General features: G+C 39.2%; 1 protein-coding gene across 1 annotated transcript; it reads right to left on the reverse strand.

Moving 5' to 3' along the window:
- Positions 1 to 514: 514 nt before the first annotated feature.
- Positions 515 to 25,590, reverse strand: NIPAL1 (NIPA like domain containing 1). The gene is made up of 6 exons (XM_066280643.1): positions 25,454 to 25,590; positions 12,459 to 12,725; positions 9,683 to 9,739; positions 7,413 to 7,503; positions 5,053 to 5,213; positions 515 to 4,536 (listed from the first exon to the last, which is right to left on the reverse strand). The coding sequence occupies exons 1-6, from the start codon at positions 25,497 to 25,499 to the stop codon at positions 3,926 to 3,928; spliced, it is 1,233 nt and encodes a 410-aa protein (XP_066136740.1). The 5' UTR covers positions 25,500 to 25,590; the 3' UTR covers positions 515 to 3,925.
- Positions 25,591 to 25,787: the final 197 nt, after the last annotated feature.

Raw genomic sequence — 25,787 nt, forward strand, 5'->3', positions numbered from 1 at the left:
TTGTTCAATGAAATTATGAAAGATAAGATAGTTTCTCTTACCTTTTGTTCTGGTGTTAAGTCAGTTATATAGGAGATAGTTTTGTGAAGAGCCATCTGCTAAAAGATTTTAATTTCAGAAAAAAATGACAAAGCAAAATTAACTTAGGTGCAGATTTTTTTTTAAACCTCGAAACTTTCTTTTGTATCTCAAAATTTAATGGGGATATTTTGGGCATTATATAAACTTGAATAAACTAAAAACTGAACTGCAACAAGCATAATTACACCACATTATTTTATTGAAAATGAAAAATATACAGAAACATTAATTTAAAATTTGTAAACTTTTAAAAATGAACAGTATTTATAAACATTTGAAGAAATAGAAAACTTTATAACTACATTTGTTCAAAATATTTGAGAACATTTCACATGTTTATATAAATTACTTTTCCACAAAGTCTTGTTGGAATGTAAAGACTGCAGTCAGTTCAGTTTTATTTTATTTTTTCTCTTCTTTTTCAAGTGAGAGGAGGAGAGATAGACAGACTCCCACATGTACCCCAACCAGGATCCCCTCGGCAACCCATCTGGGCCATGCTTGCAACAGAGCTATTTTTAGAGCCTAAAAGAGCCATGCTCAGCACCCAGGGCCAATGCACTCAAATCAATCAAACCATGGCTCTGGGAGGAGGAGAGAGAGAGAAAGGGAAGGAGGAGGGGTGGTGATGCATATGATTGCTTCTTCTGTGTCCCTTGACCGGAAATCGAACCCAGGACATCCATATGCTAGGCTGATGCTCTACCACTGAGCCTACTGGCCAGGGCCAGTTTATTAGTTCCATTAAGAAAAATAAAATATTTCTGTTAGAATCATTTTGTATTAATTTGTATTGGGATAGTATGATGGAATTCATTTCCATTTGGATTACTTAAAATGAGCTACTGTGATACAAATTGAGAAAAGATGAAGGATGTATAAAAACTAATGGTCCTTACCTATCTAGTAATTAGACTACATATGAGAATTATGATGTTGATTCAAAGAGAACTAAATTTTATTAAATGCCATATATATCCAGCATGATGTACAGAGCTTTCTGTGTATTTGATTTAGTACTCTTAAAATCAAGGTGTTAATTTCAGGCTGTTAGATCTAAAGGGTTTTATGGACATTCTGCAATCTAAACTAAAAATAAAGTCACTAACCTTTGACCTAAGGATAAAATTACAAGTCAAAAAAGAAAATGAAACTATTATATTTACAGAATTAAGAAAAGCTTTCAGTTTGGCTGTGTGAGGACTTTATAATCCTTAATGACACATGTGAAGATTGTCACATAATAAATCCTCAGATATCATCAATGTGAGATAAAGAAAGCATATATATTTAAAATATATACAAATGTGAAACTACCAGTTAAGACTAACATTTAGGTAAGTCTGAAAACATGGATCCAGCATTTTATTCTTCCTTAGACAATATATTCCTATTTGGAAAAATTATTCTGAGTTTGAGATTTGCAGTAACATTTTGGTGTCTCATGAATATTGCCCACTGGGAATTTTTAGAATATTTCAAGTATTGCATTCTCAATATATTTCAACTCGTTAAATTTTCCTCAGTCTTTTTCCTGGGCATGTGTCAACACCAGTTTATTTTCCAACCCAGGGTACACATGGTTCTTATGTTCCGAGAACCTTCAACCTGAACATGATACACCAAGGGCAAAGCTTTGTAACAGGTGACGTTTAAGAAGTAACTGACACTAAGATTCGCAGTCTCAGGTTGGATATCATTAATTCCCTCACCAAGAAGGTGTCCTGGAGAAACCAATCAAGTTTTCAATTGAAAAAAGAAAAACTGTAAAAAAATTTTCTGCATTTTTCAAATACTACATTATTCTACAGATTTGTCTTCATAGCTTATGTCTCTGATATGCAATAAAAGTGAAACAGTAGTCAACAGAGTAAACATGTATTTGACCTGAGGTATCAACCCATGTGTCTTCCATGGATTATCAATTTTCAAAACTTTAGAATACAATGAATTGCACTCAACACTAAACTATGCTGAAGAGATTATAACAGTATTTTAGGACTCCATGTCAATTCTGGTCTTCACTGTGAAGTCAGTCATAGTTCAGTAGAACTGAGGAAAGGCTAAAGGCAGTTTAATAGAATTCTGAATAACAGAATTTACTAATATTACCCGGGACAGACTTGAGCTAGATTACAAACAAAACTAAAAACATCTGATGTAAGAATAGAAAAATCCAGTTAAACAGAAGGGTTTTTGTTTCTTGCATGTCACAATTTTTTTTTTTTTTGGTTAGGATTTTTGTTTCGTTTTAAGAGAAATAAATTGGTCTAGAAGATAGCTAATGTCTCCTTTTCTATTAAATGAATAGCTGATGAGAAATCTGTCCATAAACGTTAAAGACCACCAAAAGTCTCATTCCTACCAAGCACTTGGAGACAGAACATTTTATGTAAGTTTTAATACAAAAAATGTATTTTCCTAGTAGTCCCGGAGGTCTCAATATTTTGTTTCCTAGGAAGTTAACTCCCCTTCTCATTCTTCCAAAAACACTTATCAATAAAACGTACAGAAAACATAGTTAGGGTTAAATTCAACAGAAAAAGACAATCTACCAATTCTTGTGGTAGGATATGAATATTTTCAAAGCGGTTTGTAGCAAATTATAATTTCCTTAATAAGCTTGACAATTATAATAACTCATTCAAGTTTTTCACACAAAAAAAAACTTATCTAGTTTTTTCCAAACAGTTTGTAGAAAAACCACCCTTTGGGAATTAAACATTTGAGAAAAATTGAAGTGTACAATATTATCCTGAAGTAATGTAGCAATTCCTTCACAAAAATCTCAACTTTTGGGATAACAGTAAAATAAAGGAACAAAATGAATACAAGGAATTCCAAAACTGAATTCACTTGGACTTCTCCAGAAACTCAATCGTGTCGTATGTTCAAGTTGTAGTTAAAAGAACTCATGAACACAATCATTTGGGTTTGTTTTTGTAAAAAGAAAAAAAAGAAACTGTTCCATTTACCTAAGGTATAAAATATTTACTTCCTCCATTCTCTCCTTTTTAATTGGTAATAAACTTCTACGATATGTCAATAAATTACAATTACAATTCATAAGCTCTTCATGGGCACATATGTCTTTGCGTTCTAACACACATGGAGCAAATTCCAGAGCAGGCCTATTTTCTTGTTTAGCTACCTAGTTTAGGTAAGTGAAGTTGTGGAAGAGGAGGAAAAGCACCGGTGACCTCACGTCTCAGTTTTAATAATTTGAAACTATGACTCATCAGAGGATGACTGATACTCTTCTTATCAGCACACAGTTAAGTTTATTTATGAATCACTGTGAGACTAAGAATAGCAGCCAAAGAAATGAAGAGCTACCTAGAAGGGCCAAATAGACTGTGACCAGAAGAGAGAGATTATTCTGAGATTCATCTAACTCTGACTTCTTTTATGCTTAGGAAATATTTCAAGTTTGTAGAAATGAGAAACAGCAGAAGTCTTCTGGAGGATGATCAAAATCTTGATCTTCAAATGTGATGGCCAAAAATGAAGGCATTTTTATTTGGCCTCACATCTAAATTATGAATTAGGACTTTAAAAAGGTCAGCTTTCCATCGACCTGGAAATGCTGAGGTCGCTGGTTCGAAACCCTGGGCTTGCCTGGTCAAGGCACATATGGGAGTTGATGCTTCCAGCTCCTCCCCCCTTCTCTCTCTCTGTTTCTCTCTCTCTGTTTCTCTCTCTTCTCTAAAAATGAATAAAAAAAATTAAAAAAAATATATCTAAAAAGGTCAGCTTTCCTAAGAGTTCTTCCAAGAATCAGGTATTCCTTCTTCTCTCCAAGTGTCTCTTATTGGTTCACTTTTAGTGTTTGTAGAGACTTTGATCATTCATTAGTCCTGCTAAACAAGGTAACATCATCCTCAAATCCCGAGGGTGAACATTCCATATTCTCTAGTAAGACATATTTGTCTTCACTGCCATTCAGAGAGAGGACTTCTTTCCGCGTAGTGGACGTCAGGTCACTCCAGGTAATGTCAGTGTTTTTAAAAGCATGTAGAAGGAAGATGCCATTAATAATGGTGAAGAACCCACTCAGGGTCCCAATGATATCTCCAGCTTTCATGCCATACCATTCTTGGAATAAGATGGCAGAGCAAGTCACTACCATGGAGGTAAAGAACACATAATAAATGGGAGTCACAAGAGATGTATTAAAGGTGTCCAGTGCCTTGTTGAGATAGTTGATCTGTGTTGTCACTGAAAGCACAAGTACAGCCAGCAAAATAAAGACCACGGGATGCTTGTAAACTGGCTTCCATTCCAATAGTTCCTTAATGGCAATTCCTAGGCCCTTGACTGAAGAAACTGAAAATGCTCCAATCAAGGAACAGATTGAAATGTAGACCAATATGTTGGTCTGTCCTTTCTTGGGAGCCACGATCAAAATCAGCACCAAGGCGATCATGGTAATGATCACAGCAAAGGAGATGAATCCTGTTAGAATGAGAAAAGAATTAGACTTCAGAGAATTCTTAGAGGATCGTGTCTCTGTGAAGTCTTTAGTCGTGCATTTAGGAGCACAGATGTTTAGAGAGAGAAGTGAGATAAAATTAAAAGCAACAATTTACTGCATAGCTCTCAATATTTTACAATGGACTTTCCCAAACATATAATTTGAATTACACAAAGAGAACACTATGAGGCATAGCAGATAGTGTCTGATTGACTTTTTATTTTCAGAGAGGAGAGTGGCCAAATTTGGGTTGGAACATAAGTCTTGCTTCTCTCTCCACATCTTCCTTTCATCATGCAGAGTGGAAGCACAGGCACAAAAGTCAAGTTGTGCTACCTTTTCAGAAGACTTGTATTACTCAGTGAAACCTTACTGTATCTCACAACCCACGACTTCGCTTGTAGGAAGCCTATTAAAATATTATTACAAATTCATTTGATGAAGAGAAAAAGTGGAGCAGAATTTAAGTACGTGTTTCTTTTGGTTGAATCACAGACCTGGGCCTCTCAGTTTCATTTCCATTTCCTGCAAAGAAGCAACTTCCTCTTCTTGTGGGGCATGGATAACCATCACAGTTGATCCCAATATACTTAATATGCAGCCTATTTTCCCATGGATGTTCAAGTGCTCATTTAAAAAATAGGAAGACAATATTGCACTGTGGGGAGAAGAAAAATAAATCACTCTTATTCAATTCAATTATCTTTTGATTCCATAGCAGCTCAGAAGTCACACTGTGGTACATGTCACTTTATCCCAATCGAGTGATATGAATATCCCACATGTCACTGAAAACCCCAATTAGTTCTAAAACTCAGAAGTGATGGCCAATCAAATCTGCTTAATTGCTTTTATATCTAAAGAGTTAAACTAGACATTCTCTACCCCTCTGAACTTACCATAACCTTCTAAATAGGGCCCATTCAATTCATTTTCAATTTTCCCATCTTTTACATCTTACTGGCATGATACGTTTAGAGCAGGGGTCCCCAAACTACGACCTGCGGGCCGCATGTGGCCCCCTGAGGCCATTTATCCATCCCCAGCTGCACTTCCGGAAGGGGCACCTCTTTCATTGGTGGTCAGTGAGAGGAGCATAGTTCCCATTGAAATACTGGTCAGTTTGTTGATTTAAATTTACTTGTTCTTTATTTTAAATATTGTATTTGTTCCCTTTTTTTTTTTTTCATTTTTCTGAAGCTGGAAACAGGGAGAGACAGTCAGACAGACTCCCGCATGCGCCCGACCGGGATCCACCCGGCACGCCCACCAGGGGGCGACGCTCTGCCCACCAGGGGGCGATGCTCTGCCCATCCTGGGCGTCGCCATGTTGCAACCAGAGCCACTTTAGCACCTGAGGCAGAGGCCACAGAGCCATCCCCAGCGCCCGGGCCATCTTTGCTCCAATGGAGCCTTGGCTGCGGGAGGGGAAGAGAGAGACAGAGAGGAAAGCGCAGCGGAGGGGTGGAGAAGCAAATGGGCGCTTCTCCTGTGTGCCCTGGCCGGGAATCGAACCCGGGTCCTCTGCACACTAGGCCGCCCGTTTTGGTTTTTTTACTTTAAAATAAAATATGTGCAGTGTGCATAGGGATTTGTTCATAGTTTTTTTATAGTCCAGCCCTCCAGTGGTCTGAGGGACAGTGAACTGGCCCCCTGTGTGAAAAGTGGGGACCCCTGGTTTAGAGTATGTGTGCTCATGAAAACTTCAAAGAAAGATATGCTTAAAGAAGAATTACTCTGCTCAGGGTTGATATTTAGCTAGTATGTATAAGTACAATCACATGGGTTGTCAAAGTGTTGAAATCTTTCCTAACAGCTGCTACTGCTCTGATACTTTCACCTATCCAATATTTCCACTACCTTGGTTGCCATAGCCTCAGGTAGCTCCAGATTAGTACCATCATGGACACCAGACTATGCCATCTTGCTGCTTCACCAGTAGATATCCTGTGGCTCCTACACATCAGCCTCCTTCCCTTGATGCCCAGACATTCCCACCAGGGCATTACCAGTTCCCATTTGCACCTAAGACTGGTCAATTAACAGGTGTTTTCCATGAGTTGCCCTCATGTGGCCACTTGTGAGGACTGCAGCCTCAGCGAAAATACTGCTATGGCTAACAGCTATCTTTCATTGGGTAGACATTGTTAAGATGCTTTACATTTATTGACTCATGAATTTTCAAAACAATCCTACAAAAGAAGTGGGTAGGCCTAGCCATAATCTTTCTATTAGAAGTTGATAATGAATGGAGATAAAAGGAAAAGAAATAAAAACAAACAAAACAGTTGCTTAGCTACAAAATAAGTTTATGGGCTCACTGAACCCATTCATTTGAGATGATAACAGAGAGCAATGCAGAAATATTAGATCTACCTTCTATGAACAGGAAAAGTATTTCTGTTTCCAGTACTAAAAGAAACAAAGGGACCTCCAAACAGAAGGATTCAGCAGAATATGGAATAAGAGCTGAAATTTAACCCAAACATTATGCTTCTTAAAAGTCCTTAAGCAACAATGGTCACTAACGACTATGACAACAGAGAGGATTAAAAGGCTGTGGCAATTCGTTCAAGGGAGAGAGAAAAATTTGCTAGCTTTTGTTGAATCATCGCAAATACAATACACAACTACTTTATGTTAGCAGGAAACCAGGCTCGCTGTCTCATAGGATTTCTAAATAACAGGGAAGCAATCTGTTTTTTTCTATTTCTATTACGATTTATTGTATAGTCTTAAATTATTTTGGTGATTTTTAAATTCTGTTGTGAGATATGCTGAGCAAGATATTTCTTGTGGAGTTCAGCTGATCGTGGTTTGAAAATCCCTACGAAATACATGGTCTTGACTTACGTACCTTATGAGGACACTCAGAGCGCCCAGTGGGGTGACCAAGGTAGCTGGTGCAAAAGCATAAGCTGCAAAATTTGCAGCCTCTCCTGCTCCCACTGGAAAAGAAGCAGCAGTGTTAATTTAAAAGATGGACTTGTTTGTCAGAAGGGAAAAAACAAATGTTTGTTACAAAGCAGTAGACTTTTATCCCAAAGACATTAATAGATTGAGTGAAAAGAATAATTAACTTTTTTTGGATGGAGGGTAAGGATTGGTATTAGGGGAGCAGATAAACTGTAATTACCTGGTGATATACACCCAACTAACACAGAAAGTAGAAACAGATACACATTTTAAATGACTTTCAAAAAGGTACTGGGTTTTTTTCAGGACCAGAAACATTGGGTCACTCTGATGAAATCTAGTCAAGGTCATTTTGGAGTAAGCGGAGAATTATTGTGTGCTCAAGAATATCTACTGTTATGCAAATTAACAATAAACCAACTAGTAAAATTGGAATGCTTTGTAGAGATCTACTGCTCTGTCAGAACACAGCCAGACACGCCTACCACAGGCCTATGGAGTCAGGCATCTCTGACTTGCCGATGACCTGTTACAGGCATGTAATGCTAGCTCAGGAAGATCCGGCAGCTATTTGAAAGTCATAACAATGTGCTCCAGTAATCCCTTTCTTATCTGAGGAACACTAAATTTCTGCGAGATACTGTGATGCAAACAAACAGCTTCTAGAGCAAGAGAAAATTTCTCTAAGAGCTGGGCCCTTGACTTGAGGCCAAATTATTCTTAGGGGTCACGACTGAACTCTTGCTCATGGAACACCATACAAACTTACTGTAGAGAAAGTTTCTGGAACAGATAAAAGACACCAGCAGCACCCTTTGGCTGCTATGCCCCAGCCACACGCTCCCAGCCAAGTCTACGGAAGTACTCGTAGCTTTGGGAAAACATTTAAGACAAATAGAAACAACTAGGAGACGGCTCTCATAAGAAGAGCAATGATAGTTTTCTTAGACTTTTAAAGCTTTCTTGAATACTTTATAATTTTATCTTTATGGACGGCTTTCCAGGAAAATATTGATTTCATAATTAAAGCACTGGACATTTGTCACTAGATAAAAATGTCTAATGTTAAGACCTGCTTTTCTCTCTTCAATACTGGCATAAACTCTGTACATGATGAGAATAAAACTCTACACCAGGGGTAGTCAACCTTTTTATACCTACCGCCCACTCTATATCTCTGTTAGTAGTAAAATTTTCTATACCTACTGCCCACTTCTGTATCTCTGTTAGTAGTAAAATTTTCTAACCGCCCACTGGTTCCACAGTAATGGTGATTTATAAAGTATGGAAGTAACTTTACTTTATAAAATTTATAAAGCAGAGTTACAGCAAGTTAAAGCATATAATAATAATTACTTACCAAGTACTTTATGTTGGATTTTTGCTAAGTTTGGCAGAATAAATCTTTATAAAACAACTTACTATAGTTAAATCTATCTTTTTGTTTATACTTTGGTTGCTCCGCTACCGCCCACCATGAAAGCTGGAATTCTCACTAGTGGGCGGTAGAGACCAGGTTGACTACAATATTTGTATATTTTCATTCTCTTGTGTGGATAGAGGATAGGGAGATACAAGTAAGAGAGGGAAAAAAGAGAAAAGAACCATCTAAATATCTATCTGGAATCTTCTCTAAGGGAAAAGAGGTCAGGGTCCCTAACTAAGTAGTCAGGTACTGCATGTTTTAAAAATTCTTCTGGACACCAGTATCCCTTTGCAGTACATGGGTTGAAAATCCCTGCTCTATTTGTACAGTGCTAAGCAGTCAGAGGGGACTTTAATTTATCCATGTTTTGGTCCTGACCAGGAAAATGTACCATTCCTTAAATAATGTATCCGTTCCTTAGAAACCATGCAGCTAGAAAAGTCCCAGATTCAAATTTAGAGCTGGGAAAATGCGGGAGGAATGCACTGTCTTCAATTTTTATGGAGAGTAGAATAAGAGGAGAAATTTGTGATAAGATACAGTTTTTCAAATGTAAACTTTTTATTTTGCATTCCAAGACAGTATTGAGAACAAATAGAGGGTAAAACTTAATTCTAAATACATGTGACTTATTTGTATATAAGACAATGTTACACATGCAAAAAATGTTGCTAGACTTAAATTGCCATCCTTTGCAGGAAGCTAAATTAATCAATTTTGAACAATTTTATGTTATTAACTTATTATTTTACAAGCCAACACTATTCTCAGCATTAAGGACTTACTTGAGAGTAATCCTGCCCACCAGAGCCATTCCTTGAGGTAAGAATGTCCACCTTGACCTAGGAAAATAATAATTAAAATTCAGTTTTTATAAATTTTCTTTTTAGATTATTATTTATTTATTTATTCATTTTTAGAGAGAAAGGAGGGGGGGGAGAGAGAGAGAGAGAGAGAAAGAGAATGAGAATGGTGGGGGGAGCAGGAAGCATCAACTCCCATATGTGCCTTAACCAGGCAAGTCCTGAGTTTTGAACCTGAGACCTCAGGTTCCAGGTCGACACTTTATCTACTGCGCCACCACAGGTCAGGCCTAAAATTAAGTTTTAAAGTAAAGGAAGAAGGTTTAAAGAATTGACTTCTAGATATTGGAATATGGTTGGAAAAGGCCAGGATTAAGGCCAACTCAGTATATCTAGTCTTTTAGCTTATTCATTTGGCCATTTCCAAAGATCTTCTAACACTTTCTATTTTGAAATATTTTTACCCATGTCATTTACTTATTAGTTTAGGAGTTAAGTTAAAGGTGTTTTCATACAGAAATTTTTTGTGTGCCAATAAAGATAATCTCTTCCTTTATATAGAATAATTTCTCCATTTATTTTTATGCTTAGAAAAGCCCTTTTTAAAGTATTTTTTATTTTTATTTATTTTTTAATTTTTATTTATTTTTTATTTATTCATTTTAGAGAAGAGAGGGGGAGAGAGAGAGAGAGAGAGAGAGAGAGAGGAGAGACAGAGAGAGAGAAGGGGGGAGGAGCTGGAAGCATCAACTCCCATATGTGCCTTGACCAGGCAAGGCCAGGGTTTCGAACCGGTGACCTCAGCATTTCCAGGTTGACGCTTTATCCACTGTGCCACCACAGGTCAGGCCTAAGTATTTTTTTAAAACGATTTTATTTTAAATTTAACTCTAAACTATGAAGAATTTATTTTGATAAATGGTATAAAGTAGGAATTTTATATTTTTTCTCTTCTTTTGCCAGTTGTCTCAATATTTTTGATTGACTAATACATCCTTTCTCCAGTGGATTGAAATACCACTTAAAAATCATACATTAAATTGTTGTATGTACTGAGGGGGTGTCTCCTTATAAGTTTTTAATTATCTTTTATTATTTGTCTATTTTTTAAAATGCCAGTACCAAACTGTTTTAATTAAGATAGCATTATAACATTTTATTTTCTGATAATGCAAATCTTCCCTCAATAGTACTCTTTTATAAATGTGTTTGCATACTTTGTAGTCATTTATTTTTCCATATGAACCTTATGATACTTTTGAGCTCTGTTATAATACTCTTGATAAGAATAAATATGAACTTCATGGTTAATAAAGGCTAGTCAAGCAGAACTACTCAGCATTGGAAATGTCAGTACTAATAGCAACCTAATTCTATTTCTATCCATTTGATTTAACAAATATTTACTGGGGTGCAAACACTATACTCCTGTTCTTATGAATCTACTATCCATAAATAAGTAAACCTGTTGACAAGTAAATAAACAATAAACATACAGAGACCAATTATCCTAAGTACAATGAAGGACACCATTAGTGCAATGACAAGAATAACAGAGCATGCTGGTGTGAGAGACCTGCCCAGACAGAATAGTCAAGGAAAGGCCCTGGCCGGTTGGCTCAGTGGTAGAGCGTCGGCCTGGCGTGCAGAAGTCCCGGGTTCGATTCCCGGCCAGGGCACACAGGAGAAGCGCCCATCTGCTTCTCCACCCCTCCCCCTCTCTTTCCTCTCTGTCTCTCTCTTCCCCTCCCACAGCTGAGGCTCCATTGGAGCAAAGATGGCCCGGGCGCTGGGGATGGCTCCTTGGCCTCTGCCCCAGGCGCTAGAGTGGCTCTGGTTGCGACAGAGCGACACCCCGGAGGGGCAGAGCATCGCCCCCTGGTGGGCAGAGCATCGCCCACCCGTGCCGGGTGGATCCCGGTTGGGCGCATGCGGGAGTCTGTCTGACTGTCTCTCCCCGTTTCCAGCTTCAGAAAAATACAAAAAAAAAAAAAAAAAGAATGGTCAAGGAAGGCCTTTCTGGGTGATGGTATTTGAGCTAAGATCTCAAGGATGGGTCAGCCAAATCAAGGGCAGAGAGAAGAAGAGAGTTCCAGGCCAAGGGGAAGGACCTTGAGGTGGGAAAGAACTTGGTATCTTCTAGCAACCAGAGAAAAGTAGGCGACAGAAACATAGACAGAAGGTAAAGCTGGGGGGGGGGGGAGGGGATAGCGAGGGCCAATTCATGCAGGAGGTCATGGTCTGTGGCAAATCATTCGATTGTGTTCTGAGTGCAAAGAAAAGCCACTGATGTAGCATGATAAGACTTTGACTCCTGACACTCCAGAGTAACACTATGAAAAGAAGAACTGATACTCCACTCAAAACCTCCTCTTAAAAAACTGTTTTTCCATTGATTTGAGAGAGAGAGAAGCATCAACTCGTTGTTCCACTTAGTTGTGTACTCACCGATTGCTTCTTGTTTGTGCCCTGACCAGGGGTCAAACCCAGGATCTTGGCATAATGGGATGATACTGTACCTATTGAGCCACCTGGCCAAGGCCCACGCTAAATCTCTTGAAGAAAAAATTTTAGTCTCTCCCTAAAGGAGACACAGCTGGCTCAATCCTGAAAACTGCTGAGAAAAAAATTGCTAAGAATGAAGATAGAAGCTACAATAAATGAATGGTAGAATATTATTACTGTAGCATTATGATCTTATAGTAAGATTATTTCTGCAGTTAGAAAATTGAATTTATTAGTTGCATCCATTTCTTACCAGCTCTAGTAACGCCCTTGTTGGCCAGTTGCAAGAGGCCCTTCTTTTTCAATATGAAGCTGGAGCCGATAAAAATACTGGAACTTACTGCCAGTACCAGGCCCACATAAAGACTGTATTTGTTTTCTACATTTGCAGAAATGCTCAAGTTCCTTAGGTTGGCATTCGGGTCCGTGTAGAGGACAGGAGAAACCAGCAGCTGTGACACATTTGTGATCTCACACCAAGCCTGCGAGGAGTTTGGGCAGACCAAAGACAGCACGTAGCCTGGAAAAAAGGAAAGAAGAAAATGTCACCAAATGAATGGGAGATGCATTCAAATTTACTCTCCTCTTCTGCAAGAAGAAGAAACTTGAGTGGATGCAACTGAAACACCACTTTTTACTGCACGAAGGGAAGTGCCAGCAGGGTGTCCACAAGCCTGTGGACTTGTTCCGTTTGGCTCACACAGGTTCTTAGTATTTTTTTTTTAAATTTGTTTAGTTGTCACCATTTAATTATGACAGATTGTGCACAAAGTCTGGATTCCTTATATAAATTGGAAAATCTTGACAACAGTTGGTTCTTTGTTCTAGAAAAATAGTAATCTGCTCCAGTAGCAGGTCTGGCTCATGCTCAGAACTTCAGCACAGTCCCCCCACATCCACTGCACGCCTCGGTATTATCGGCCTGGCCTATCTCCTGAAAAGCAGTAGCTGTGACACTGCATGTAGGGAAAGGACGCGGCAACCCCACTGACTAGAAATCACCATGTTACAGGAAATGTATCTAACGTAAATGCTGGGTATGAGATGTGCACTTTGGAAAAAACAATCAGCTGGCTTGAGTGTGGCATCATAGCCATGACCCCATGGTCATTGGCTTGAGCCCAAAGGTCGCCAGCTTGAAGCCCAAGGTCGCTGGCTTGAGCAAGGGGTCACTCGCTCTGCTGTAGCCCCCTAGTCAAGGCACATATGAGAAAGCAATCATTGAACAACTAAGGTGCTGCAATAAAGAATTGACGCTTCTCATCTCTCTCCCTTCCTGTCTGTCTGTCCCTCTCTCTGACTCACTCCCCGTCTCTGTCAAAAAAAAGTGGGTTTTGTTTGCTGTACCACTGTCCCTGAAGAGAATTATTTAAAAAAAAAAAAAAAAAGATTTTCCTTATTGATTTTACAGAGAGAAGAGAGAGAGGGATGGGAGCAAGAAGTATCAACTCATAGGTGCTCTACTTTTAGATGTTCATTGCTTGATTGCTTGTGGTGTGTGCCTTGACCAGGCAAGCCCAGGGTTTTGGATTGGCGACCTCAGCGTTCCAGGTTGACAATCTATCTACTGTGCCAGCACAGGTCAAGCTGAAGAGAATGATTTTTCAGGTCTACTACTCCATTTTCTCCTAAATATAAAATAGAATCTAAGAGAAGAATGAATTAACAATCAGTAGGCTTTTTAAAGACTAGGATCCAAATAAGCATGTAAATCACCTGGACCAAACCCATTATTATAGAAGTATCTTGGAATTTTGAGACTAAACGCTAAAACACAAAATGAAAACATTTTATAGTACATTACAAACTTTTTGTAATCTGTTCTCCATTTGAAAAGCTGTCTACAAGTGACAATATGACTAGATTTTCTGCATTCTCAACTTTTTTTTCAATATAAAGCCATGTTTTCTCATTATGAATTACCCTAAAAAACAAACAAACAAACAAACAAACAGGGCAAAGAAAGGGAGAGGGTCAGGGGATTGGATGAAAGAAGGTGAAGGAATTAGCCAAAAAAACATATACATAACACATAGATACAACAGTGTGGCAATAGCCAGCGGGAAGAGGGGAGTAGGAGGAGACGGGGGAGGGGGAGATGGAGACAGAACCAGACTTTGCTTGGGTGGTGAAGGTGCCTGATGCCATGTGTAAATGCTGTTAGACCGAGTTGTGTACTTGAAACCTCTATGATATGGCAAACCATGTCACCCTAATAAATTTTTTTAACAACTTAAAAAATTAATCAAGTATACTTTTAGAACTCAATTTAAAAAATCAGTTTACATCTCAAAAATCTTAAAAATGCACAACAAACTAAAACAAAAAAACAAAATGATTTGATCAAAGGAATGTCTTAGTTATTAACAAATTGTTAATAACTGGATGTATGCTCCCCCCCCCGGCAAAATATTATGAAGTTATCTGAATTTTACCACATATAAAGTTAAAAAACAACCATCAAGTTCAGGTCTAGAAAAAGGTAAAATAATTGAATTTAAGAATCAGCTTTGATTCAGAGAAACAGGATAAATGCTGAGACAAAATTTCTTTTTTTTCCTCTTCTTTTCCAAGTGACAGAAAGGGTGATAGAGGGACAAACTCCTGCATGTGCCCCGACTGGGATCCACCTGGCAACCCCCATCTGGGGCTGATGCTCTACCCATCTGGGGCCATGTTTGCAACTGAGCTATTTTTAGTACCTGAGGTGGAGGCTCCATGGAGCCATTCTCAGCACCTGGGGCCTGATGTGCTAGAACCAATGGAATTGAGGGAGGGGAGGAGAGAGAGAGAAAGAGAGAGGGAGAGAGAGAAAGAGAGAGAGAGAAGGGGGAGGGAAGAGGGGTGGAGAAGCAGATGGTTGCTTCTCCTGTGTGCCTTGACCAGGAATTGAACCCAGAACATCCACACACCGGCTCACACTCTACCACTAAGCCAACAGGCGAAGGCCCAATATTTCTAAATATTCCAAGTACAACTGTATTATGTCTAGGATATTCTATATCATTGATGAATTTTCAGTCAGATTATTTCAGCAAGAATTGTGGTAACTGTTCAAATAAGCTAGGCCACAGCTGGTTCACGTCATCTAACCCTCAAGAATGGAGAGTGATTTTTTAATTGCAAGAATTTCGATTGGTTTAACTCCTGAGAAAACATGTGACTTGACTTCCCAGTGAATTCCAAGGCTGCATTAGTGTCACTTCCTATGAAGTTAACATAACCATTCCAAAACTTCATCTCTGAAAACAGTGTGGGCGAATCTCATTCCAGTGAAACAATCTTCTTTTAAAGCTGTTGACATAGCAAAATGTTCCTGACATTTTAGGGGGTGTGGGGGCAGAGGGTGATAAGGCAGAGCGAATAATCTTTGTTGCATTTCATAAGTTCCCATTGTAAGGGGCAGACATTAATGTTGCATGTTTTATGGCAAGACAAATATCATAAAAATCTTGTCTAGTTACTGACCATAGAACTGAAGTTGTTTGATATTTTGGGTGTATGTTAAGGAGAGAGCCTACCGCAGATGCGACTGAAGGAGGGAGTGAGGGAGTGAATGGTGAGTGGGTGGGTGTGGGGTGCAGAGCGGAAGAGGAGAGGGGAAGAGAGGGGTGAAAACAGGATGTGGGGGCAGGGATGTCAGCGTGGCTCAGAGGAATCGGATCTCCAAATCAGAGCTCGCTTTTTAAGATTTGTGTGAGCAAAGTGATTATACAGGGCACTTAATCCAAACTTTATTCAACATAGAAAGAGAAAATTTATTACATTCATTATTTTTAATTCTAATAAACACTGTTGCCTGATCTGTGGTGGAGCAGTGGATAAGGTGTCAGCCTGGAAGGCTGAGGTTATTGGTTCGAAACCCTGGGCCTGCCTGATTAAGGCACATATGGGAGTTGATGCTTCCTGCTCCTCCCCCCTTCTCTCTCTCTTTCTCTTTCCCTTTCCTCTCTCTCTAAAAATAAATAAATAAATAAATCTAAAATAAAAATAAATGCTGTCAAAACCTTCTGGAGTGACTACACTGATTTACGGTCCCATCATCAGAGAGTATACATTACTTTTTTTGATGTTGTTATTTATTTTTTTAAATATCGAGTAATTAGCATTGAGAACATATGTGTCCATTACAAAGAAAAACAATTCAACAGACATCAGTGAATCAACCACTCAATTTAAGGAATATAACAGTACCTTTCAGAAGTAATGATGATCCTGATTTTCTGCTTAATATTCCTTTGCTTAAAAAATTTTCCCTTATATGATTATCTTCGAGTAATAAATTGTTTAGTTTTGCCTGTTTTTGCACCTATAAAATATCATCATGCAGTATGTATTTTTTTGGTGACCTGCTTGTTTTTGAGACTTATCGATGTAGATGCACATGGCTGTAGGGTTTTTTTCCTACTGTTCTATTAAACCCCACTGTCTGTCGCAATTAACATGTTTTATTGTTGGTGAACATTTGGCTAATTTACACTGTTTTTGCTTTTACAAACAGTACTGACAATTTCTCAATTATGGTAAACCATATGTAATTGATATCTGAATTTTTGATGCTACAAAAATAGCAGTTTCACATGATTCAGCAACACATATCTTCTATGTATTGGTGTGAAAGTTTATTGACACACACAATTTAATAATTAAAAAAATGTTACATTTCCTATGGGAGTATATGCCTTTCCCCTTAAGCTCTATTTTTTTTAAAATAAATTTTTATTAATGTTAATGGGGTGACATCAATAAATCATCATATATTCAAAGAAAACATGTCCAGATTATCTTGTCATTCACTTATGTTGCATACCCATCACCCAAAGTCAGATTGTCCTCCGTCACCTTTTATCTAGTTTTCTTTGTGCCCCTCCCCCTCCCCTCTCCTCCTTCCCTCCCGCGCCCCCCTCCCCTCCACCCCCTCCCCGTAACCACCACACTCTTATCTATGTCTCTTAGTCTCGTTTTTATGTCCCACCAATGTATGAAATCATGTAGTTTTTCTGATTTACTAATTTCACTCCGTATGTTATCAAGATCCCACCATTTTGTTGTAAATGATCTGATGTCATCATTTCTTATGGCTGAGTAGTATTCCATAGTGTATATGTGCCACATCTTCTTTATCCAGTCTTCTATTGAAGGGCTTTTTGGTTGTTTCCATGTTTTGGCCACTGTGAACAATGCTGCAATGAACATGGGGCTACATGTGTCTTTACGTATCAATGTTTCTGAGTTTTGGGGGTAAATAACCAGTAGAGGGATTGCTGGGTCATAAGGTAGTTCTATTTGCAGTTTTTTGAGGAACCACCATACTTTCTTCCCTAATGGTTGCACTACTTTACATTCCCACCAACAGTGAATGAGGGTTCCTTTTTCTCCACAGCCTCTCCAGCATTTGCTATTACCTGTCTTGTTGATAACAGCTAATCTAACAGGTGTGAGGTGGTATCACATTGTAGTTTCTAAGAAGGCAGTGATTGCATAAAACCTCATTTTTAATCACTGCAAGATGTTTTTAGTTTGAGGAAATCATTGTCTTACTATCTATTCTATGAGTTAGTTTAGACCAAGGTTCCCCAAGCTTTTTACACAGGGGGCCAGTTCACTGTCTCTCAGACTGTTGGAGGGCCGGACTATAAAAAAAAAAACTATGGGGGGAGGGGCACTAGATAGAAAACTAGATAGAAGATGACAGAGGACAATCTGACTTTGGGTGATGGGTATGCAACATAATTGAAAGACAAGTTCAGGTTATATGTATCCTGATTTATTGATGTCGCCCCATTAAAAAAATAAAATTATAAAAAAAAAAAAAAAAAAAAAACTATGAACAAATCCCTGTGTACACTGCACATATCTTATTTTAAAGTAAAAAAAAAACAAACAAACAAAAAAACGGGAACAAATACAAAATTTAAAATAAAGAACAAGTAAATTTAAATCAACAACTGACCAGTATTTCAATGGGAACTATGGGCCTGCTTTTGGCTAATGAGATGGTCAATGTGCTCCTCTCACTGACCACCAATGAAAGAGGTGCCCCTTCCGGAAGTGCGGCAGGGGCCGGATAAATTGCCTCAGGGGGCCGCATGCAGCCCACAGGCCGTGGTTTGGGGAACCCTGGTTTAGATTATTATCTAGCAAATATTCATTCACCCCCTTATCCTCATGATGTGGGGCTGGGTATTCTTCCCCTGATGTCAAGATATAAGTGAGTTGGTGGCTAATGGGACATGAGCAGGTGTGATATGTGGAGAGGCTCCACATTCACTCATGTAGTTGGGTTTACTCTCTTGAACCCCTGTATTTATCAGGAACAGAACCTCCCTGAGGAGCTGCTGCCCTTCATCCTGGCCCCAGAATGAAAACACAGGGAGCAGATCTGACCTCATCCCACAGGAAGGAGACAAACCCAGGTGGACCTGGAGCCTGATATAGAGACATTCGGGTGAACCCAGTGTAGATTAATCAACCATCACCTTAACGATAGACACAAAGCAAGAATATATAAGGTAGAGCAAAAGTAGGTTTACAGTTGTAAGTATGTGAAAGTTTATTATTGTATTATTTTTCCATACCAACAACTGTAAACCTACATTAGCCCTGCCCTGTATTATTGTTGTTTTAGCCACTGAGTTTTAGGTTGTGTGTCATGTAGCAATAACTGACTGATATACATGCCTATTCATATTAGCAAAAGAAAGAATGAATGAAATCTGTGTCCCCTATATTTATCCTGCAGATATCAGCCAGTGCGAACCAGATTATGCACTCCCTTGCTTTATCCTACCCCCAATGATTTTTTATTGCAATTATGGCAAAATTTAAACTCCTAATCCTGGACTTTTTTTTAAAGCTTTACATGGTTTGAATCCTGACCACATCTGACATTATATTGCATTTCTGTCTTTCTCTGTCTCTCTCACCCTCTCTGAAACAACACTAGTCATCTTTTTTCTCATTGATTCAAAAAATATTTATTGAGTATTATGTCAGGCATTTTCTAGAAGCTGGGGATACAACAGTGAATAAAAGAACATTCCTACTCTCTTATAGTCATCCTAATGAGAGGAAATAAGATAGACAAGTGAACTACTAACCACATAATATGTTGAGTGTCACGGTAAGCAGTAAAAGAAGTACTTTTTAAAAAAACAACACTAATTAAAAACCTGTCTAAGTATAAATGCAGAAATCTTGAGGTGGGAATTTGCTTGAGGGATGGGAGGAACCGCTACCAGCCAGGCTGGGAGGGGGGGGGGAGGATTAGGTTGAAGAGCAGCAGGGCACAAGATCAGGTAAAATGAGCCTTTAAATAAGTAGGCCCGATCTTGTCATTTCTCCTTCCCAAATTTTACAATGGCTTCCCTTCTCATTTAGAAAAAAATCTAAAATTCCAACAATTTACAAGGGTCCACAGAATCCTGCCTCTAGCTCTCTCTGAAATCTCATTCCCTACTATGTTTATTTTCCTGTTCCTTTCATTGGCTAAGTTCCTTCTCATCTTAACAGCTTTTAAGTAGTGGAATAGTGGCTGGCATAGCTAGCTCCTCCTTGTCACTGAGCTCTCAAAATGCCACCTCCTTAGAAAGAGCTTTCCTGCCCTCCCAATCTAAAGGAGCTTCTCAGTCAAGTTGCATCATATTGCCCTATTTCCTACTACCAAACAAACTTCTTACAGTTTAATTATGGCTTTGTACATAACAGCATTGTATATCTATAACTCATTCAAGAAAATAGTTGTTGAACACCTACTATACAAGGCACTATGTTAGATATTCATTTATTCAACACATAGCAAATTCTTATTGAGCATTTCCTGTGTGCCATGCCCTGTTCTAGGGACTGTTGAGATAGTGATCAACAAGTGAACAGATCTCTGTTCTCACAAAGCTGATGATTTTAGTGAGAGAACAAACAAAAGAACAGGCATAAGGGGAGCAGAATAGAAATGAGAAATAATTTTGAGCCAATTTGGAAATCAAGTCATAGTAAACATATCTACCTACCAACACTGATAGGGCTGGGGAAGAAGCCCATTATTTCAATTACCCAAAATAAAATAAAAAAGATACTATTGATTTTTTAAAAAAGTTAAAGACCTGTATCTCTAAACAAGATCAGTGTGTTTGAAAGCCAAGAACTCTAAGACTGTTGTTAACCATCAAATTTCCTACATAAACTGCTATTTTCACTTTACAATCTAATCTGTATATTACTAAAGTTACTAAGTTGTTAAGATAAAATTCCCTTAAAATTATTAAAATGATTAAAGAATGAAGATGTGGAAAAGGAACCTAAAGAAACATATCTCAATAAGTATGCATATATATACATCAAGGGTTTTAAACCCTGATATAGTTCACATTAAATATTAAACTAAGCAATTAAAAGCATATTGTTTTCTAACTACAAGGCACTATTAAGAGAAATAGAAAAAGACACAATGAGATGGAAAAATATTCCTTGTTCTTGGATAGGAAGAATAAATATAATTAAAATGGCCATATTACCCAAAGCAATATATAAATTTAATGCAATTCCCATCAAAATTCCTATGATATTTTTTAAAGAAATGGAACAAAAAATCATCAGATTTATATGGAACTATAAAAAACCCCGAATAGCCAAAACAATCCTAAGGAAAAAGAATGAAGCTGGGGGCATTACAATACCTGACTTTATATTATAGGGCCACGATAATCAAAACAGCATGGTATTGGCAGAAAAATAGACACTCAGACCAATGGAACAGAATAGAAAGCCCAGAAATAAAACCACATATATATGGTCAAATAATCTTTGATAAAGGAGCCAACAACACACAATGGAGAAAAGAAAGCCTCTTCAACAAATGGTGTTGGGAAAACTGGAAAGCCACATGCAAAAGAATGAAACTCGACTACAGCCTGTCCCCGTGTACTAAAATTAATTCAAAATGGATCAAAGACCTAAATATAAGATCTGAAACAATAAAGTACATAGAAGAAGACATAGGTACTAAAATCATGGACCTGGGTTTTAAAGAACATTTTATGAACTTGACTCCAATGGCAAGAGAAGTGAAGGCAAAGATAAATGAATGGGACTACATCAGAATAAAAAGTTTTTGCTCAGCAAGAGAAACTGATATCAAAATAAACAGACAGCCAACTAAATGGGAAATGATATTTTCAAACAACAGCTCAGATAAGGGCCTAATATCCAAAATTTACAAAGAACTCATAAAACTCAACAACAAACAAACAAACAATCCAATAAAAAAATGGGAAGAGGACATGAACAGACACTTCTCCCAGGAAGAGATACAAATGGCCAACAGATATATGAAAAGATGCTCAGCTTCATTAGTTATTAGAGAAATGCAAATCAAAACTACAATGAGATACCACCTCACCCCTGTTAGATTAGCTATTATCAACAAGACGGGTTATAGCAAATGTTGGAGAGGCTGCGGAGAAAAGGGAACTCTCATCCACTGTTGGTGGGACTGTAAAGTAGTACAACCATTATGGAGGAAAGTATGGTGGTTCCTCAAAAAACTGCAAATAGAACTACCTTATGACCCAGCAATCCCTCTACTGGGTATATACCCCAAAAACTCAGAAACATTGATACATAAAGACACATGTAGCCCCATGTTCATTGCAGCACTGTTCACAGTGGCCAAGACATGGAAACAACCAAAAAGCCCTTCAATAGAAGACTGGATAAAGAAGATGTGGCACATATACACTATGGAATACTACTCAGCCATAAGAAATGATGACATCAGATCATTTACAGCAAAATGGTGGGATCTTGATAACATTATACGGAGTGAAATAAGTAAATCAGAAAAAAACAAGAACTACATGATTCCATACATTGGTGGAACATAAAAACGAGACTAAGAGACATGGACAAGAGTGTGGTAGTTACCAGGGGTGGGGGGAGGGAGGACATGGGAGGGAGGGAGGGAGAGAGTTAGGGGGAGGGAGAGGGGCACAGAGAACTAGATAGAGGGTGGCGGAGGACAATCTGACTTTGGGCGAGGGGTATGCAACATAATTTAATGACAAAATAACCTAGACATGTTTTCTTTGAATATATGTACCCTGATTTATTAATGTCATCCCATTACCATTAATAAAAATTTATTTTAAAAAAAAAAAGCATATTGTTTTCTGAACAACCTTAGTGGAAAATTTTTACTACCTTTAAACACTTCTGAATTTCATCACTTAGGAAATCTTAGTGTAGCTGGTAAAATAACTTGTGCTTTTAAACATCTAGTAAAAATCTGGAGGAAATCTTTTTTAGTTCAACATATAAGATGCTACATTTTACAAAGAAAATGCAGCTTGTCCTGATAATAAAAGTTGAGTTCATCTGGTGTTTTGAGAAACGCTTATGATATGGATATTACTAAAGAGTAAAATCTCAGAATCATTAAAATGGATGCCATTGTACCAAGAGGCCGGAGAATTAGGATGGGTGCCTACAGAGAAAACAAAGGCCCAAACAATATTGTGCTTAGTTTGATTACTAGTTCTGAAATATCCAGTTCTCTGGGCTTTGGCTTCTGTAGCTGTAAAATAGATAGACTGTAATGACTACCAAATAAAACTCACAGAATTTAATATGTGTAAGGGGATATATTTTTATGTTAACCTGCCTTTAAGATTATACCGGTAAAAATGGGACATGTCTTCATCAGTACAAGGGGGATACAGCAAGTTCTCAATGCACAGTTCCTTCCTTTTCTCCTCTCAAAGCCACGAAGACAGGCCAGATCAGCTGTAATCCACCTGTCTTTTCCACTCCGCTAGCTGGCTGCCCCCTGGGAAAGTGGCTCACTCACAGAAAACTGGAAACCACTGGATCCCTCTCTGTCTCCAACTCTCCCTACCCCCAAACCAGGTCAGAACTCAATAAAACGCCCTGGAATATATGATATCTGTTTGTCTTCCTTCCAGCCCAGTCTTTCTGTCCTTTGTGTCCGCTGGCAGATAATCTTCATGCGGTTGGTGCTTCATAGGTGATCAGTGTATTTCTTACATTCAGTTTTCACCCTGTCAGATTTTCATGTTAATAAAGTTCTATTGAAGGCAAATTAAGATCTAGAATAGGGGACATAGTAAAAAACCCTAAATATCACTTCATATATTTAAAATTTAAACTTGTTTTTTGAGATCATTTTAGATGAGAAGACCTTTAGAAACACCTATGGTTTTAAAAGTAAAAACTACTCTATGGAGTTAAGTTTTTCTGCAAAGAAGTACAACTGTAGAGCTCTATCCCCAGATTTATTTATTTATTTATTTATTTATTTAATTTTTTTATCCCCAGATCTTATGATGGACTCCTTGTCATTTGGGACTCAGCTCCTGTTACTTTAAGGAGTCTTCCCTGCGTACCCAGTCTGAGCATCCCAATGTTCTCAATACATTATCTATGACACTCATCACTTTGCCCTCTTTTATTCATTTGTTTCTTACACAGTGTCTGTTATGTAGACAGTAAGCTGCATGCAGCAGGGACCTGGTCCTAAGGTCTAGGACCAGACTAACATGCAAATTCCTCTGTACTAGCCCTAGGCCAATACCTGGCACATCGAACTCCTGTTAAAAATTGAGCCTTTACTTGACTCTGTGTCAGGCTTCATATGTAATCCCACCTGCTTCTATTCTTAAAAACTGTAAACAGTAGGAATTGTTCCCGGTCTATAGATGAAGAAAGACGCAAGGAAGCTAAATTACAGCTGAGAAGACTGTTTCATGCCAAAGACTAAGCTCTTCCCACCACTACTGACAACGTGGATTCCGAGTTCTCTCAAAGGCTTTCCCATCAGCCTTCCACAAAATTAATAACCACAATTAATCACAGGTATTAAGCACTGAGCTTGAATATTTCTTGTTGGAACTAAATGTGTTAGTAAAGCAGGAAATACATCAGGAAGTTCAAACAAGCTGGTGTAACCCACACACCTTCCTTACAGATCCTTGGGTAAACAAGGGTGGATGGGTTAGCAACAGTCTGACTTACTGCTTTGGGAATTATTTAGACAAAGGTCAGGCAACCTGACTATCTAGGAAATCTAGATCTAGCTGCCTTAGTAACCATTTCAAAAATCTCAGCTTTAAATAGTTGGTGAATTTTTCAGACATTTTTTCTTTCTTTGTGTACATTTTCTCTCTCACCATAGTTTTGACTTTTGACTAGTTCACTGCCTTTAAAACAAAACAAAAAAAACCTCTCTCTGCATCGAGAAATAAGCTGGAGGGACCAAGGGGAGAGAAAACCAGGAAGGTTGTCAACTTTGGAAAGGTATATACTAGAGTTCTTGACACGCCCTTCAATGTCCTCTCGGTCTTTATATCCTCATCAGATAAATTAATTGCCTTTCTCCTTGAAACCGAAAACCGTCACAATTTCAGTTGATACATACCCTTCCTGTCGCACCTACCACCCCCATTTCCGTCCTTCGGTATGTTCTTTTATCTAGGCTCCCAAGCACCTTTTGCCTTTAGAAAGCCTGCCAGTGTTGTAAATACCAGGGGTTGGGCGAGGGCTGAAAGCCCAACCTAGCAAGAAGTGAGAAACCTACAAATATGACCGAACTCAGTTCCTGTCTCCTCTTCCGTCGGGTTCTCGCTTTAATCAGCCAAGAAGTGACTGCACAACGAGTCAGATGCGAGGCTAGTGGGGCGGGGGACGTTTTCCCCTCGAAGTAAGAAATGTGCGCGGCCCAGGCGGGTCCAGCGCACTCCCGGGAGGTCTAGGGCGTCTGACTTGCCATGGGGTCTGACCCTGGAGGAGCAAACGCAAGGCGCAACGCGGGACTCCGGCCAGGTCCCTGGGCACGCCCTCCGCCACTGGGGGATGTCGACCGCCGACTCTGGAAGTGAGTCTGAGTCAGTGGAAGCGTCTTTCTCATACGAGACTTGGGAGTCTTCCCACAGCATCCGGAATTTCTCCGTCACAAAGTACACTGTAATTTACATGGAGCTGCCTTCCGAACCAGAGTGGAAGCCACAAATGTCTTATTCGACTGATTCAGACTCTCCAACAGAGTTATGGCATATTGTAGGCACCAGTAAATAGGCGTTGCCAGCCTGGCTGACTGGCTGAATGAATGAATGAATGCACGATAGATGCATTAAGAGTCGGTGTATCCCTTTCTGGTCTCAGCCAAGCACCCGGGACCACCCACCCGATCTCGTCACCACGGAGATGCCAGGTCCCCGGCTGGCGGCAGACACTTACCTTCTCGGCAGAGCTCTCCGGGCGGCAGCCTCACTTCTCCCTCCATGGCCCCCAGCCAGGGCTTCCCGGGTACACGCGCTCACTCCTCACGTACCTGGGACTCTCCTCCTCCCCATGGACCCGCGTTCCTGCGGAGCTGCGAGGTCTCAGACCTGTGTGCGCTGACCGCGCCTCCAGGCAGCTTCTGCCAATCGGGATGGTCGGGTGGGGCCACGTCCCCGGCCTTCCTGGTTGGACGGTAATTCTCCGTGGGGCGGCGACAGCGGCAGCGCCGGCATCCCTCAGTCTCCCGTGTGCCTGGCGGAATCGCCGGCTGCCCCTCCGTACCGCTGCC

This window comes from Saccopteryx bilineata, chromosome 5, assembly GCF_036850765.1.
Source record: "Saccopteryx bilineata isolate mSacBil1 chromosome 5, mSacBil1_pri_phased_curated, whole genome shotgun sequence".
Lineage (NCBI taxonomy): Eukaryota > Metazoa > Chordata > Mammalia > Chiroptera > Emballonuridae > Saccopteryx > Saccopteryx bilineata.